This window comes from Narcine bancroftii, chromosome 1 (assembly GCF_036971445.1).
Source record: "Narcine bancroftii isolate sNarBan1 chromosome 1, sNarBan1.hap1, whole genome shotgun sequence".
NCBI lineage: Eukaryota > Metazoa > Chordata > Chondrichthyes > Torpediniformes > Narcinidae > Narcine > Narcine bancroftii.
The window spans coordinates 107,553,768-107,571,339 of record NC_091469.1 but is presented as its reverse complement, the minus strand read 5'-3'; the positions used below and the strand labels follow the sequence as shown (position 1 = coordinate 107,571,339).

General features: G+C 42.6%; 1 protein-coding gene across 1 annotated transcript in view; it reads left to right on the top strand.

Annotated features, from left to right (window-relative positions):
- LOC138762259 (probable voltage-dependent N-type calcium channel subunit alpha-1B) overlaps window positions 1-17,572 on the top strand; it is a 927,445-nt gene that overhangs the window by 75,861 nt on the left and 834,012 nt on the right. Inside the window, exon 5 of the mRNA XM_069935943.1 lies at window positions 5,561-5,700. Coding sequence (XP_069792044.1) covers window positions 5,561-5,700 — 140 coding nt within the window. The remainder of the gene's footprint in view (window positions 1-5,560; window positions 5,701-17,572) is intronic.

Genomic DNA, 17,572 nt, shown 5'->3' with positions numbered 1-17,572 from the left:
CCACACCTTGATGAAGGGCTCAAGCCTGAAAGGTTGGTGATGTATCTTCACCTTTGTGACCTAAAGGCACTGTTTGACCTGCTGAGTTTCTCCAGCATGTTTTTTTTTCCCATTTAACCACCGTGTCAACAGAATCCTGTGGTTTTACCCCAAAATGTTCTCAGAAAGTAAATACACAAAGGAACTCAGCAGGCCTCACAGCATCCATTTGAGGTAAAGATGTATATCTAATGTTTCAGATATGAGAAAAAGGCAAATAGGCACCTGAATTAAAAGGCTGAGGAGAAGGGAAGAATGTGCAGTGGAAGGAGACATGTCATTGGCTATTGGGGAAGGGGCCCTGTGAAAGCAAGCTGGGGGGAAGGAGACAGAGGGAATGATGTGGAGGGATGGTTTCAAATGGAAACTGGAGGAGTTGGTGTGAATGCCATCCAGTTGGAGAGTGCCCAGATGCCATTTGAGGTGTTGTTTCTCCATTGGGAATGGTCTCAGTCTGACAGTATATGAGACCACGGACGGACATGTCAGCAGGGAATGGGGTGGGGAATAGAAATGTGTGATCCATGCTATTGGGGTGGACAGAGCTGAGCTGTTCAACAAAGCGATCTCCATTTCTGTCAAGTCTCTGATGTAAAGAAGGCCACAATGGGAGCACTGGATATACAATAGGTGACCTCAGCAGTTAAGTGTTAAGTGTTGCTTCATTTGGAAGGACTGTTTTGGGTCCTGAATGGTGATGAGGGAGGTGGTGTGGGGGCAAGTGGAGCAACTCTTGTGGTCATGGGATAGGTGGGAAGGGAGAAGCGGATGAGGGAAAATATTCTCATGTACACAAAGCATGTTCATTTGTTCAAAAAAACTCATTATTTTACCCTTTATTAAATCTGTTCAGATATCATCCATTAAAACAGACTCATCATCTCAAATTCAGAAAGTCTAATTTGATTCCAAACTGTTGACTAACCTCAATGGTGGAAATGCTACTGCAATGAACCTTGATGATCTTGGATTTGGAGAGAATGAAAATTGTTTGCTCAAGATTTTTGTGTGATGACTACTCCTGGAAAGAGCACTTATGTTAAGGTTACAGCAGAGTTGGTGGCTCCACAGACTAAAATATTAATAATAAACTTTTGATTTTGTACCAGTCCCTGAGGGCAGTAGTGCCAGGCATCTGCTCTTGAGGGGAAGAGGGGTTCTACTGCCCATTCTGACAACTGTCAGTTCCATATAGGCTTTAAATGGCCTCTTAGAGGTTGACAGTGTTTTATTTAAAATCCTGCAACCATGGGGTCTGGGCCCAAGATACCAGTGTTTGTATTTGGCTGCATCCATGTTTGATGGTGGCCTTGAGGGGTTGTGGGGTCTGGGGAAGCAGAGGACTGGCACAGGGCACTTGAAAGCCAGGAGAACTTCCTTCTTCCCCTTTTGAGAAGGAAAAGCAAAGGAGACTATCCACGGGATGGTGGCCACGGTGACAGACTAGCAATGGGGCTCTGCGGCTGAAGAACAAGCAGGCGATGGGCTGTTGGTGACTCGTGATGAGGAGCCAACATGGGCTGCTGGCAACTGCAGTCAAAGAACTTGCACCAAGTTGCAGATTGCTGGAGTCTGGCTCAAGACTGGCTGAAGGGGTATCAGATATAGGAATCAGGATGTGAGCGTGGACTGAGGGCGGGAAGGGTCTTGGGCGCTGAAGACTTCCTGATTGTTTTGGAGGTTCAGATCTGGAGCTTCAGTTGCTCATGGTTTGGACTGAAGCTTGTGGGACTACGGGATTGCTGGAGGTGAATCCTTCGGGCACTCAGTGACTCTGAGGGACTGTTGTTTGCTTCACTTTTTCTGACTGTCAGGGGCGCTGGGTTACTTCTGCTGATGGCCAATCTTTGTCTGCCTCACGGCAGATGAAAGATAAATTTGTGTAATATTACATTTATTTTGTTTCATGACAATAAAAAAGAATCTTGAATCTAAAGCTCGAAGGGGAACCTTTTGAAGTGAAGTTGTTTTTCACCCCACTCAGCAGATGCCAGCTACAAATATGTAGGGAAATTTATTCAATAGCTATCAAAAATGAACATCAACATCTCTCAAGCAGTAATTATTCTATGTTTCATAAGAAAAAATTTGGTTGTTTTTTGTAACTTAATTGGAGTCTATCAACAGCACCGAGAGTTAATTGACACATTGCTCTGTGCACGTGGATAGACCCATCTCTGTATGCTGTAGTTAATCAGAGCACAGCAAATAGCTTATTGATTAGTTTTTGGATTGCAAAAGACAAAATTGTTCAGAGAAATTATCATTTGAGGAGCAAAACAGAATTTTTTTGGAGAATATAATGCTGATTTTTGTTCAATCTAATTTGAATTTTTATACAGGGTTTTGTTAACTTGAGTGGGAAGTGCTTCTATTGACCTTAGTAGTCACAAAGTTACACATTTAATATCTTGATAAAATGTGAGAATCATTGTTCATGTGGCACTAAACCACAAAACTCAAAAAATCAGCAGATGTTGGGATAGGACAGAAAGCATCTGAGGAGAGAGGAACAATAAACATTTTGGGTCTGCAAACCCAATGAATTTTTTCGACATGATTTTTGTTTGAGGAGGAACTGACTTTTTATTTAAAATCCTGTAACAGCGAGATCAGTGCAGGGTACCAGAAATGTGAAGAACAACAGCCCCCTCCCCACACCCACCAAATCCTATTGAGAAGGAGAAGCAGAGGAAACGGCCATGGTCGTGGAGCAGTGAGGGGCCTAGCAGCTGAAGGAACTACATAGGAGTTCAGATGTGAAGTAACATCCTGATCTTCCTTACTTTTATGGACTTTGTGGCCACAAGAAGTGATAGTACTTGTGTATACTTTCAGAATTGTTCCTGAAATAATGGAGTGATTGAGATGCTTTATAATATCCTGCCAAGCTATTTATACAGAAACTTGAAAATGCAGTGGACTCTGGCAGTGTCTGAAAGAGGAAAGATGGGATTAATTGAACTTTGATAAAACACAATCAACCTGTTTCTCTTTTACCACATAATGCTGCCTTAACAACTATTTTCAGGTTCTGTGGTTTTTTTTAACAGAACAGAAAAAATACCTCTGTAAAGCTGCAATAATTTGCATTCGTGTCAGCCCAGGAGCTGAAACTCCGCTGTTGCCAAACTGTGACCTTTTTTGGGAAAATGGTTTCAATTTGGAATATTATTACAGTTTACTTCAAATTCCACAATGCACATTATAAAAAATGTGATAAATGGGTCCTTGGAATGAAACACTGAAGTCTGCAGATGCTGTGATTGTTGCAAAAACACAGAAATGCTGAAGGAATTCAGCAGTTTCTCAGTGTTCATGGGAGGTAAAAATATAAAACAGACATTTCAGGCCTGAGCCCTTCTTCAATGTATGAGTAAAAAGCAGGGAGACACCTGAATAAAAGAAAAGACAGGGGGAGGAGTACAGACTACCAGTAAAAGGTGAGGATTGGATATGGAGGAGAGGCCAGGAGAGAGAAAAGGTGAGAATTGGTATGGGGGGGGGGGGGTCCTTCCCTATTTCCTTTGACCCCAACTGATGGTTCAAAGAGCAACAGACAGACGGGTCTTTGTTTACAGATGGCATCAGTGATTTTGTGGGCATGCAGGTCTGTTTTGCAGTGATGCAATTCCAAGGCTTGCTCTGCAGACAATAAGGAGCTGATTTGAGAATCAAAACGTGGTTATCCAAATCATGTAGGAGCATCGAAGCCTCTCTGATCCAGCTCCTCTTGTAAATATTGTTGGACAAACATTATTGCTACTGCTATTCTAAAGGAGCTCCTAAAGGCATTACTAATGATGTAATGGCACGGTGGTACATTTGGTTCATCGTACACAATCTGCCAGTGTCTGACATTTTGCCACAAAATCTATCGTCTTTTTGGGTGGGTCATTGAGAAGGATGACAGTTGGAATGAGGGGACTCCAGTTATTCTTTGACAGCATGCTGTTCAACACGTACCCAGATGTGCATTGTCAAAAACTGTGCATCGTCCTCTGCTGTGAGGGATATTTGGGGGTTAACAGAAGAAAGGAAAGTGAAATTTAAAATGTGTGACTTTTGAGGGGGTTGAAGAACTGCTGCTGGAACACGTCACTGTTGGAGGAAATGAGAGACATCTTTCGGTGAAGTTTATAAAAAAAAAAAATTGAACTTACTAAAATATAATTTACCTGCACGTTGCTAATTTCAGATCGGAAACATTGATGTGTTCCAGCTTTCTGGTGGAAAGCATTTGTTGCTTTGTCCATTGAGAAAACTTGAGCATCAAAATCTTTTTGAGGAGTCCATAGGAATGCTGTGTAGAAATGTCTCTTTCCCTGTTTCCCCTCTGCAATCTTCATCTGAAACTGTCCAAAGCCACCCTAGCATGGGGAAATTTCTTCTCGCAAGCCTCCACACTTGCGTTGGTGGTTCTGCCTTCAGACAATATGTGGACTTTTGCAGCAGTTGCTGCAGTTGGGTGACACTGAATAACAAATATTTTTTCAAAAGATTTGCTCCCTGAAAAAAAAATGGGGACTATCATAGACAATGTCAAGCTGAACACAAAGATGATATCAGATTTGCTGTCTCATGAAGGAAATTGGAGAAACACAGAATTAATTTTCATTGATTTTAGCATGTTTAACCTAAAAATGTTTAGCCGCCGATTTTTGTTTGCACTCCGCATCTCATGCCTTTCATGTCAGTGTCCAACAATGGTCAGCCAGCATTGATGAATTCTAGTTGCCTTGATACTGCTTTTCCATGGTCACAATGTCCTGGTGAAACCTTTTACCATGTTCATCACTGACTGTACCAAGATTAGTAGGGAATAAGTCCATGTCCAAATGCAGAAAATGAATTTTCAATGACACTTTGCACTTCATGGTTTTGTATGTTTGCAAAAAATAATGCAGGAAATCAGAAAAATAAGTTTTATGATTTAAAAAAAAGATACATGATAGAAATATTTTAAGGAGATTTTTGTGATCAGCAGCCCAAACTCCATAAAATACACCTAAGAGTGTTCAGGAAACAAAATCTTAATTGTTCAGTGTAATCAATGGCTTCTTCTCCCTGGATGGCAGCCCCAAAACTGTAGCACTTTTACTGTGGCCCGAGTGAGTTCTGCTGCTTCAACTTTACTCAGAAGCAGAGGGACCCAAGTTTAAAGCTGTTGGTAGTTGGACCAGGCTTTAGGGGCCCCATGGGGGAGCGCTGTCTCTCCACTCCCTGTTTTCCCTGGGTCACACCAGCGGCAGTGCTGCTATTATAGAGCTGCCATTTTTTTTTCTGATCTGCATTGTGTTGTGACAGTACATTCACTTTAGTTCAGTACCATAGGAATTCACACAATGCACCCATCTGAATTGACATTTAGGAAATGAAGTATTGTACCGTGGTCTTTCTGACTATTTTCAGATAGATTAAGAGAACAAATTGAATTTTGATGTTCTGAAAAATAACTTCATTTGTTCAGTTCTTTGCTCCTCAAGTTCCATCATCTTATGGATGAATCTTGTTCTTTCAGGATGACACTGAGCCTTATTTCATTGGAATATTTTGCTTTGAAGCTGGCATCAAAATTATTGCCCTTGGATTCGCTTTCCATAAAGGTTCCTACCTTCGAAATGGCTGGAATGTCATGGACTTTGTGGTGGTTCTCACAGGGTAAGTTGCTGAATGTCAGTCTTGTTTACCTTTGTATTCCAAATTCTTTACACGGAAGTGCTTGCAACGATCGATATTTTGGAACTGCAGAGTTTGATGTTATGACAGAGGCTTTATTGAAATCAGTATTGTGAGACCTCCATTCTCTAATCTTAATGATAAAGCAATAGTCTCCGAATAAATCCAGGTCTTAAATATTATTCCATTGCACAAATCATTTTCTTTCTATTTAATCTCTTTATCTTGATGAGTAAAACTGGCGTTACTGAATTGACGGCATTTGACTTGCCTTTCCCTGCAGACTCCTTCATTTGATGTTATCATGGAGGTTCATCTGCAGATTTACCTGAGGTGCCTCTGCTGTTTATCTTTGTGTTTTCTCGGCCCAATTAATTGTTCCTAACCTGCACTCAGTGACTTCAGGTGTGTGGGGGAACACAGGTATCTATTCTATTTGACGGAAATGCAGAATAATTGGGCATACAATTGTACTGTAGTTCAGAGTTCACCTACGTCTGCTTCCATTACTTGGATAACGCTGCATAAAGGTGGAAACCAATATTTCAGAAAAGCTTTGAATGAAGGAACAAGTGCACTCAGTATTATATTAGCGACAGGAATGCAGGGAGGCAATTTTACTCTCTGTTGGCTTGTGCTTCAGATGTGGACCCTGCAATAACACATTGTACAAATAAATTTGAGTTTAAGCCTAGAATGCTGTTAATTCATTCATTCTGTGTCAGGAGAGAATGTTTGCGGCTGCATCGTTCAAGTATGGGATCTGGTATCAGTGATGGGAAGGAATTATGAAGGACAGAATCTACTAGTGTTTGAAAAGGCAAGGACAGTTTAAAGATAGTCAGCATGGCTATGTGGGTGGGAAATCAGGCCTTTGGTATTTGAGTGTTTTTGAAGGGATCGTAAAGAGGATAGACAAGGAGAGGGTGGTAAACATGGTCTGCGTGGCAAGATCCCAATAGCGGGTTGATCTTGATCATTAGATGAGATGTGATTCAGGGTGACTGGCCAACAGGTGCAGAATTGGCATGGTGGACTGAGTTAAAGGTTGGTAGAGGAAGGCTGTTCAAATTGGAGCCTGGGACTGGTTGGCCTGGAGCATGGAAGGCTCAGAGGAGATTTTGTAGAGGATTATCAAATCATGAGGGATGTTGATCAGGTGAATGGTTCCAGTCTTTTCATCTCAGGAGAGATCCAACAGTGTAAAACAAGAAGGCACTTTTCAGGTGGGGGAGAGGGGGGGAGAGATGGATTTAAAAGGGACCTGAGAGACTTCCATTTCACACAGAGGGTGGTGGTTAGAAGAAGTGGTGAAGGTGGAGAAATTACAATATTTAAAAATAATTTGGGCAGGTACCCAGATAGGAAAGGTTGAGAAGGATGTGGATCAAGTGCAGGCAAAAGGGACCAGCTCAGGTAGGCACCATGGTTAACATGGAAGAGTTGGGCCAAAGGGCTTGTTTCTATGTTGAAAAACATGATGACTCAAATGAGGAAGAATAAATAAAAGGGAGAAGGTATTAAGCCACATTATTTCATGTGAACTGACTTGTAGTTAGTAATGAACTGCAGTGTAGTGGGGTGGAGATGAGGTGTGGGCTAAGGGGGACAAAGGTGAGGCCTCCACTGAGGGTAGAGCATTCCATCTCTGAGAGGGGTAGGTTGGAGGGGATGGTGAAGGCCAGTCGGGTTTGGGGGAGCGCCAATGGGGTGGAATATGTTAGGGGTGTGAAAGATGGGGTGGATCACAAGGTGGAGGGGAGGGTTGGGGAAATCAGGGGAGTGTGAAAGACAGAGGAGTGTGAAAGACAGAGGAGTGTGAAAGACAGAGGGATTACATGACAGAGGCTTGGTTATGTAGGCCACCAGGGCCAAGGTGAGATGATGAAGGGCAGAGTGTTCCATTTCTGCTCAAGGAATACATTTTTAGCTTGAAGCAAATTCTCCAAGTTGAAGACTGTGTCCAGTCTATTATTTGAGGTAGAAATAAACCACTCATGATTGTAACTGAAGGCAACTCTCGCTCTGAAGAGACAGATAAGACCACAGTAACATGTGGTATTAGAGATAAAGGTAAAAGGGATACGTGATTTTGAAGATGTTCAAATTTTTCTTCACTATTTCAAAGCAGTATTAATGGCATGAACATTAATTTTAAGCAATTTGTAATGACCAGATATTAATTCCAGATATTAAATAGTCCAAAATAGACTATCTAACTTGACCTCCATGTGTTTTTTTTGGGGGGGGGGGTGTTTCGCTTTGTTAATTCAGGCTCTCGTTCAATGGTTATGCTGCAGTAAATGGTCAGTTTGTTAGGTTTATATACCTCTGCACTCAAAGTACATGTTCAAAGTTGTATGATAATTAGCATTTTAAAAATAATTTTAACGAGCTTTTTAGTGTTGAATAGGTGAGTTAAACCCGAGCTGAACGTGATTTCAACTGCTCAGTCGTGCGTGCGCTCTGTATATTATTTCTGAAAGCAGGTTTTGGTATTGACCAAGTTTCAATATCATGGAATCATGAATATATTTGTTTTTGTGTCCAGCTGTTCAGGGTCAGACAGCTGCATTTGATCTTTATCTTTCACCAGCAGGCTGTGACCATATATTTCAATGGTGTTTAGTTTGCATTGTTTTTAATGGACCCAACTGAACATACAAATGGATCTTGCTTCTCATTCAATTATCTAGTTGTTGATTTTCTGTGAGACATTGTTCTGAAAATATGTTCATTAAATTTATGAAAAAATCTCAGTCAATATTCTTGACTTTTTTTAATATGTTGTTGTTACTTCGTGTGTTAAAGCTGAAGCAGTGTGAACATAAAAGGGCCCACGAGGTTGTGTGAGCATTTGACAAAATGGAATTTAGTGTGAGAATGTGCGAGGCTGTACATTTTAGTTAGAGGAACCTTGAGTATTATCTACGTGGAGAAAGATAGTAGAGGGGTGTACCAAATGCATCTGGTGCACCAAATGCAAAAGGTTAGTGGACAGGCGCAGCAAGTGGGCAGGAGAGCAAATGAGATATTGAAGTTGGAAATTAGGATGGAGTGGAGAAATGGGGAAATATTGCAGCAGTTGCTCGGCATTAGTGAGGCTGTGTTTGGAGAACTGGGAAACTTCCTGGCTGCCTTGTTTAAGAAAAGGATATGCTGGCTTAGGAGACGACCTAAAAGAGTTTCTCCAGACGAACCCCTGGGGTGAGAGACTTTGCTGTCTGAGCGGCTGAGAAATGTAATCTATATTCTTTGCAGTTTTGGAGAATGATGAGAGACCTTAAAATATTTAGGATCTTTTGGGGAGGAAAGAGTTGATGTTCCTGCTTGTCAAGAATCTTGAATGAGGGGATGTAGGTGCAAGGTGGGGGTGGTCTGTTAAAGGAGACGCATGTCCAAACAGCTGGCGTTGTCCACCCTGGATGAAGGTGGAGTTTGAATGGCAGGCTGGGTTGGGGACCAAATAGTCTCTTTTTTTTGTTCCCCTGTGCATCTTGGATCTCCTGAACCCCTGAAGTCTTGCTGATTATGAGCAGTGTTTGTGCAATCTCTGATCTACCTGATTTAAAAAAAAATGTTGGGAGTTTAATGCTCTGCTCTGGAAAAATAATAAAAAAAAGTTTATCTCGTGGCAGGTGTCCAATTAGTTTTGTGAAGGGGATTTATCCAATTAAAATTGAGCTTCTTTAATAGAGTATGTACGGCCACTGGCAGCAAATAAGCAGTCAGTCTAGATTGGCAATGTGAATGTGTTCATTGGGAGGGTAAATTTAGAATTCTAAACCCAAGATGAGGATCAATAGCCCATTGAAGAATGCAGGAAATCTGATCGACTCAGACCTATGCATTTGGTTTGTTGCTAATCTGCACTGTTTTGAATTGTTAATTCTTGATCCTATTTCAAGATTAAATTTACGGTTATGAAAATTGACATGTAATAAAAACGTTGTCACATTATCCGAAATTGCCTTTTGTCTGCTCTGAGGCAGATTCACCATTTGCAGAAATTGTCTGAAGCACCTCTTAAAGTCAAAGAAGAAAAGAGAATTCCCACCCCCCACCAAGAGTTACTGAGTGTCTGTGGATTCACCTCTAGATCTCCTGCACCCACAGAATGTCCAGTCCACACCGTCGGCAACCTGAGCTCCAGATCCAAACTGCCTATACGGTTAGGAATTCCTCAGTGTCCTTGGCACCATTTTGCATCCCAGTTCCAATACCTGGTATCCCATCAATCTGTCTTGAGCCAGCCACCAAGAATCCACAGCCTGGTGCAAGTTCCTTAACCACAGTCTCCAGCAACCCACAGCCTGGGTCCCTTGCCTTGAGTTGCCGACTTCCCGCTGCTTGTGTGGGTCCTTCAGCCGCAGAACTCCACCCTGGTCCACTGCTGTAGTCACCGGTCCTCCTCTTCTCCTTCTTAATGGTGGGTGATCTCGCCATTTTATGGTGCCCTGCACCAGTCCTCCACTTCTCCGGAGGCTGCAACCCCTTGTGACTGCTGCCAATCCTGGGTGCAGACCTTACAGGATTTTAATTAAAGGTACTGTTGGCTCCTTTAACAAGCCATTCAAAGCCTATACAGAGCTTACAACTGTGGAACTGAGCAATTGGACTCTGCGGGAGCGCGGAGTCTCTGCTCCCCACCCTAAGTGGGTCTAATACAGCTGCGCTGCCTTTTTTCTTGGTCACAACAAAAATGTATGTAGTGATTGTGCCAGTTGGTTATGAATCATGAGCTGCTTAATTTTCTTTAGCCCTAAATGATTCATGTCAGCTGCCTTCTCTGTAGAATCGGGAAAGATCAGGTGTAAATAAACGTGACATTGGTGAAGTCGTCCTCATTCTCTGTTGCACAGTGGGACATTCCGTATTTTAAAGAATAATTGCTCACTTTTATAACTTTTCTGGAAATCAATAGAGCAGCTCTCCATTGATCTTTGTATCTGAGTACTTCAAGGCAAACTGTTGTGACACCACTCTGTTACCTCAGTCCCTGGATTTATTTTAGCACATTACTGGCAGTCCTCAACACTGAAACTGACTTGGCCTGGCATATTCTTTTACGAGTCGTTCTTGTTCGCCCCCATCTGCCACCTTCCAGATGCTTCTTTCCAATGAATATTGTCGAACACCTGCCTTTAAATGGACTGGACTTTAGTTGTTGACGAAATGGTTTGATGTTCCTCTATCTCCTTCCTTTTTATTAAAAAAAATATTTTTAAAGTTTGTGTATAATCTATATACATCCATTATTTTAATACAGGTTATTACTGACTACAAAAACCAAAATATATTCCCCTCCCCTTTAAAACTCAACCCTCCCTAACCCCAACCCCCCCAAAAAACAATAATTTCTTATACATATTAATAACATCCTGAAGAAAAGAAATAAAGATAAAAAGATGAAGAGAAAAATGTCAGTATTGGATTATAGGAGGATGAGTCAAAAAGCCCAAAGAACGTAACAGGTATCATTTATAATACCTGGTGAGGTCACAAGGGATGGCAAGGAGAAGCTAACCCCATTACCAATCTTTTTTTATTTACACTCCATATATGTAAATATGTATTATATTTATTCCTTAAATTCTAAATAATTTTTTCCAATGAGATTGATTTTTATATTTCCACATGCATATCTATACCCAAGTAAGAGTCTGACTTTAGGTAACTTCTCTACACTTTCGTGCCACTGCCAGTACTATTTTTACAAATTTCCATTGAGATTATAAGACTAATTTGGGTGTAGTTCCTTTAACGTTTCCTAAGAAAAATAAGTCAGGGTTTTGCGGATATACATTATTAGTAATTTGTTCCAATAATTCCCCTACTTTTATCCAAAACAGCCTTACTTTTGGACACATCCATGTGGAGTGCAGAAAGGTGCCTTCCTCCCTATCACATCTAAAACATTTGTCCATTAAATCCAGTTTTATTTTATGCAATTTATATTATGTGATATATAATTGATGGAGAAAATTATTTTGTTCCAATCTTTACTGCACATTGATTGTATTGGACGTGCAATTTCTACTTGAATCTGTCCATACTTGCTCTTCAATTGTATATTGAAATCCTGTTCCCATTTCTGTTTTGATCTGTATCTCCTTCCTGATGGTAGAGGGTCAAAGATCCTGTGTAAAAGATGGTAGGGATGATTCTTTGAGCCCTATTTAAGCACTGCTCCCAGTGAGTGTCACCCTTAGAGGAAAGGAAGACCCCAGTGATCTTCTCGGCTGTTATTATAATGCTTTGTACAGACTTCTGGTCTGATCCTATGCAGCTATTGTACCATACAATGATGCAGCCAGACAGGACACTCTCCATTGTGCTCCCGTAAAATGTTGTCAAGATGGGGGAAACTACCATTGTCGCCTTGCCCTCTGTTGTGAGTGATGAAACTGGTTTGATGGCTCTCAAAGGCAAGGACTCTGGACAACGTTTTGGTAGCAAAGAATTTTATCTACTGAAGGAAAAACGTGAGAGAATGGTAACTGTTCTCTTGTTCTCTCATTCTCATACGTAGCGAAACAACGTGTACAGTTTATTAACAATTGTGGGGGGAAAAGTTGGGTTGCCACTGAACAACACGCACATTTTATTAGTGATTGTGGGAAAAAGCCAGCAAGTGATTAAACAAATGTAGGCAACGAGTAACGAACATGGAAACAAACTCCATACACACAAACAACCAAGGGAAAAGTCAATATGATGCCTACCCCCCCCCCCCTTGACTCTGTGCAGGCAGAGCTCTATGCTATTTAGGGACAATAATTGATGCTCCCAACCCTATTTAGTGCACAGCTCACCAACAATTTCTCCAACGCTGTTCCGTGTTCCTCAGCCTGGAATGAAACAGGGTGGTCCTTTGAAAATGGCAAAAAAAGAGAGAGAACAAAGTACATGTGGCACCTTTATGGCGCTGAAGGTTCAGCCCAGGTCATTAGCAGGGTGAATAGCTCAATGCCAGGAAGGTTAATCCAATTACAAAAGTCAATGGCCCAAGACCAAGTGCAGGCAGGCTGAAGAGTCCAGTCCAGGTAATTTACATGGTTTCAACAGCAAGGTGTGCACTAATGGGTGGGGCAGAACCAAACCTTAATAGGCAGCTGGTATGTCCTCCGACTAGGTCAGGGACAGTGCTGTCATGTGATAGCCACAATCCTCTTCAATCTCCTTTGGACGTGTAGGTGATACTGCACTTCCTGACTCAAGAGGAGGTGTTGTGGATCCAGGATAGGTCATTCGTCATATGCAAACCAAGGAATTTAGTGCTCTTCACTTTTTCCACTGAGGAACCATTGATGTACAGTGGAGATTAGTCGACTTTCATCCTCCTCCTGATGTCCGCAATCATCTGCTTTGTCATGTCCACATTGACTTTCGAGTTGTTGTTCCCACACCATTTTACAAACCTCGCAACCTCTTCTCTTTGAGATGACTCATCGTTGTTGCTGATGAGGCCCAACCACCATTGTCAATCACAAACTTGATGATTCGGCTGGGACTGAATCTGGCAGTGCTGTTGTGAGTTAGCAGGCATGAACAGTAGTGGGCTGAGCGTACAGCCCTGAGGTGGGCCAGTGCTCAGTGTGATGGGATGTGAGATGTTTTACTGCCAACCCAGACGGTCTGTGGTCTTTTGGTCAAGAAATCCAGGATCCAGTTGCAGAGAGGGGTGTTGAGTCCCAGCGAGGACAGTTTATCCACCTGCTTCTGAGGTATGATTGTGTTGAATGCCAAGCTGAAGTCTATGAACTACAGCCTGGTGTATTTAAAATGACTGAAAATTACATAGTCAATTTTGACAATTAAAATACGATGTTTATTTCAATTGGTTAACATCATCCTTAAAATAGGATCGTGAGATATTTCAAATTAATTTGTTCAGTTATTCCCATTCCATGTCATGGTTTTTAATGAACACAAGTTTCTGTTCTCTCTTCCCGCTTCTCTCAGACCAGGGTGTAGCCACGGCACATGTACCGACCGGCCATAGCTACACCTCCCTGTTTTTGGGTATGTGAGTCAGTCCCCATTCAATCATATTTGGGTCCCAATCCCACAACTCTTCCAATGCTACACTGACTCCTGCATGGGTGACACCTCCTGAACCTGCTCTGAACTCTGATGTGAGCAATTTCACCACCAACTTCCACCCACCTCTTAAATTTACTGGAACTGCATCTGACACTTCTCTCCTCTTCCTCAGCCTCTGAGTCTTCATTTCAGGGGACAAAATATCCACCCCTTCTCACAGCTCCCTTGATTACACCTCTCCAACCTGTCTCTAAGGACACCACCCCTTTCTCCCAGTTCCACTGCCCCCGCTGCATTTATTCCCAGGGCAGGAACACATCTGTTCCTGGGATAAGGCTACATCCTTTCCCAGAGCAGGGACACAATCCATTCCCGGGTTGAGGCTCTCCACTCTAGAATATCTGAAACATCGCCTTCTTTAATAAAGTGGATTTCCCCTTTCTCTGTTATTAATGGAACCCATACCTGTATCTCCTCCATTTCTCATACTCCTGCTCTCACCCCACCTCCCCCTCCCCCAGGCAGAACAAGGACAGAGTTCGTCTGCTCTGAGCTTTCCACCCCACCAGCCTATGCATCTGACATTATCCTCTGACATTTCCACCACCAGCCACATCTTTCCTCTCTCCACCCTTATCTACTTTTCACAGAGATAAGCCTCTCCCTGGTTCACTCTTCCCTCTCCACCCACCCTTCCACCCTGAGACACTTCCCACTATAACCATAGGAAGTGCAAATCTTGTCCCTCGTTAGATCTCACATGGAGCATTGTGTTCAGTTCTGGTTGCCTCATTACAGGAAGGATGTAGATGCTTTGGCGAGGGTGCAGAGGATATTTGCCAGGATGTTGCCTGGAGTAGAGAACATGTCACATCAAGCAAGTTTGACAGAGCTACGGTATACAAGATGATGAGGGGCTTAACTAGGGTGGACAGCCAACTCCATTTTCCTGGGGCAACAATAGCAAATACCAGGGACATCTGTTTAAGGTGAGTTGTGGGAAGTTCAGGGAAGATGTCAGAAGTATGTGCTTTTACACTGAGTGGTGCGAACCTGGAATACATTGCCCGGGTTGGTGGTGGAGCCTGGAAAAATAGGGGCATTTAGACAGGCACATGGATGCAAGGAAAATGAGGGTTATTGGTGTGAGATTGGAAGAAATTAAATTGTTGTTGAAGTCCCCATCTCATTCCACTTTGTTAGCTACTCCAGGACTTATTTTCCTACCCTTTCACTTGAATTTTTCTTCACCCACCCCCTATTGTGAAAGGTTCTCTCTACTTGGCTCTCCATGTTCCATACCTACTGTTCATTGTTATCACCTGGGCCCCTCCCTCAGTTTCTTTTAATTTTGCATATGCAATGTTACTATTTTATCTGAGACTCAATAAAGGGTTCTGACCCAAAACGCTAGCTGACCATATCTACCCACAGACATTGTCTGAACAATTGACTTCCTCCAACTATTCTTTGTTTGCTCAAGATCCAGCATCTACAGCTTCTATGTTTCCTCATTCTTTCCTTTGATGAATAAACAAATGTGGCTTGCCCTCATCAAATATGCTCACTTTGGAAATTGAACTTGACATGTAAGTGGGAGTCTGTGTTAAATTATAACACTGAAAGCATTACAAAGGATTACATGTCATGCGTGGATTCCATTTTAACCATGCCTAATTCATGATTTCCCTTCTCACAGTTTTTAAATTCAAATGTACCAACTTTGATGGTACCATTGATTGCCTTTATTGTTCTGTTCAACCTTCATGAGTTGCATTTATAGAGATCAATAAAAATTATTTAAAAAGATTCTAAAAATGTGTACAGCTAAAGAGCTGCTTCTCAGTGAAGAGCATTTGGATTGTAAACACCAGTACAATATAGGGAACGCAGCTCATGTTTGTATAGCAAGCTTCAGAATGCATTAATGTGTCCTAACACCATAGAACAAGGCTCTTGGCTTGTGTCAGTGTTGAACATATTTAAATCAACTAAAACTTTGCATTTACTTCCTTCTCTCTCCCATCTAAAACATCTCAAATCTGGACCATTGAGCTGCCAGCCCTGTCCCTTTTGCAGGCTCATCTCTGTAACGTCCACAACATCCAAGGCCCCAAGTTCATCTGCCTTCCTCACAAAACCCCTTGCACTAAAATAAGCACACTTCAGCCCCTCAGTCCCACTGCGACCATTCACTCATCCCTCTGGACCTTCCTCAAAGGATTGCTTGTCCCAGTATTTGCCATCCCTTCAACTCTGTGCCTTGCTACCCTATTGGCCATGTTTTCACTCCCTTGCCACTCCAGTATAAACCCTCCCTGCCAAAATACTGGTCCCACTCCTGTTCAGGTGAAACCCATCACTCTGGTATAGATTCCACCTTCTCTGGAAGAGAGTCCAATGATCCAAATATCTGAATCCCTCCTTTCTCACCAGCTCTTTAGCCACACACTAAACAGCACCATCATCCTGCTTCTTGATTCACTAGCTCATAGCACAGATAGTAATCCCAAGTTTACAACCTTGGAAGGCCTGCTTTTTAACTTGCTACCTTGCTCCCTGAAATCATTCTGCAGAAAAAAACACCTCTGTTTCTCCCTCTGCCCTTGGTACCAATATGGACCATGATCTCTGGCCGTTCTTCCTCTCTCTCAGAACATACTGTGCTCACTTAGGCACATCCTGGCCACTGGTACCAGGGAGGCGACACCCCATTCTGGAGTCTCTCTTGCAGTCATAGAAACGCCTCTCCTGACCATGGAGTCTCTAACCACTATCATTCAAAGTGATTTAACCCTTCCTCGCTAAGCCTCAGAGTCAGTCATGGTGCCATTGACTTGGCTGCTGCTGCTAATCTCTGTAAGATTACCCCCAGAAGTATCCAAAATGGTCTACTTGTTACTGAGGGGAATGGACCCAGGAGAACCCTGCGCTCTTTGCTTTCTCCCATTACTCTTCCTGATGTTTACTCAGCTGCCTGCAGCCTGTGTGTCTGGTGTGACCACATTAATGTAGCTGCAGTCTATGATCTTCTTTACTCTCTGATCCTGAGTTCATCCAACTCCAGCTCCATTTCCTTCACTCGTTCATTGAGAAGCTGCAGCTGAACGCACATCTCCCAGATGTGGTCTCTCAGACATGAGAAGTCTCCTCACTGTCCCACATCTTGTAGGAGCAGAGCTCTGCCCCAACGGGTGTACCTGCCACCGTAAAGAGCTGAAAAATCTCTTCTGTCCTTACCTGAACCTCTTCTCAGTCCTCTTGCTGAAGCCCCACAAGTGAAAGCCTCAGCACTTTGATCCCAGCACTGACCCTCAATCATGGCCACTCCAAAATGACTAGTTTCTCTGATTGTTCGAGGGATAATTATTGGACAGTGATAACTTGTCTGCTCTTCGACAGAGTGATCTTTAATGCCTGTACTCGGTTTAAGATGTCTTGTGCAAGGTACCGTGCTGGCAGTGGCAGGCTCTCCCAGTGATCCAGGAGTCTGAGCTTGAATTTTGGCACTGCTGCCAGGAGAGGGCTCAACCCATAGACTCTTGGCTTAATGCTAAGCTGACCTGAGATTCGCACCATGTTCTGTGCAGCAAATAGATTTCCAATAAACAGTCAAAGCTGATTCCGATTTCCCCTGGTCAAAAAGGGAAGAAATTTGCTCCTCTCATTGTTCAAAGGCTTTAAGTGCGAATGTAGAAATTTAAATCCATAAATACTATATGTGTTCTGTCTACCGTACTCCGTCATCCCAAGAAGAGATTAGTAACCTGCCTTAGTGAATATTGACCAGTAGCTCTTGCATCAACAG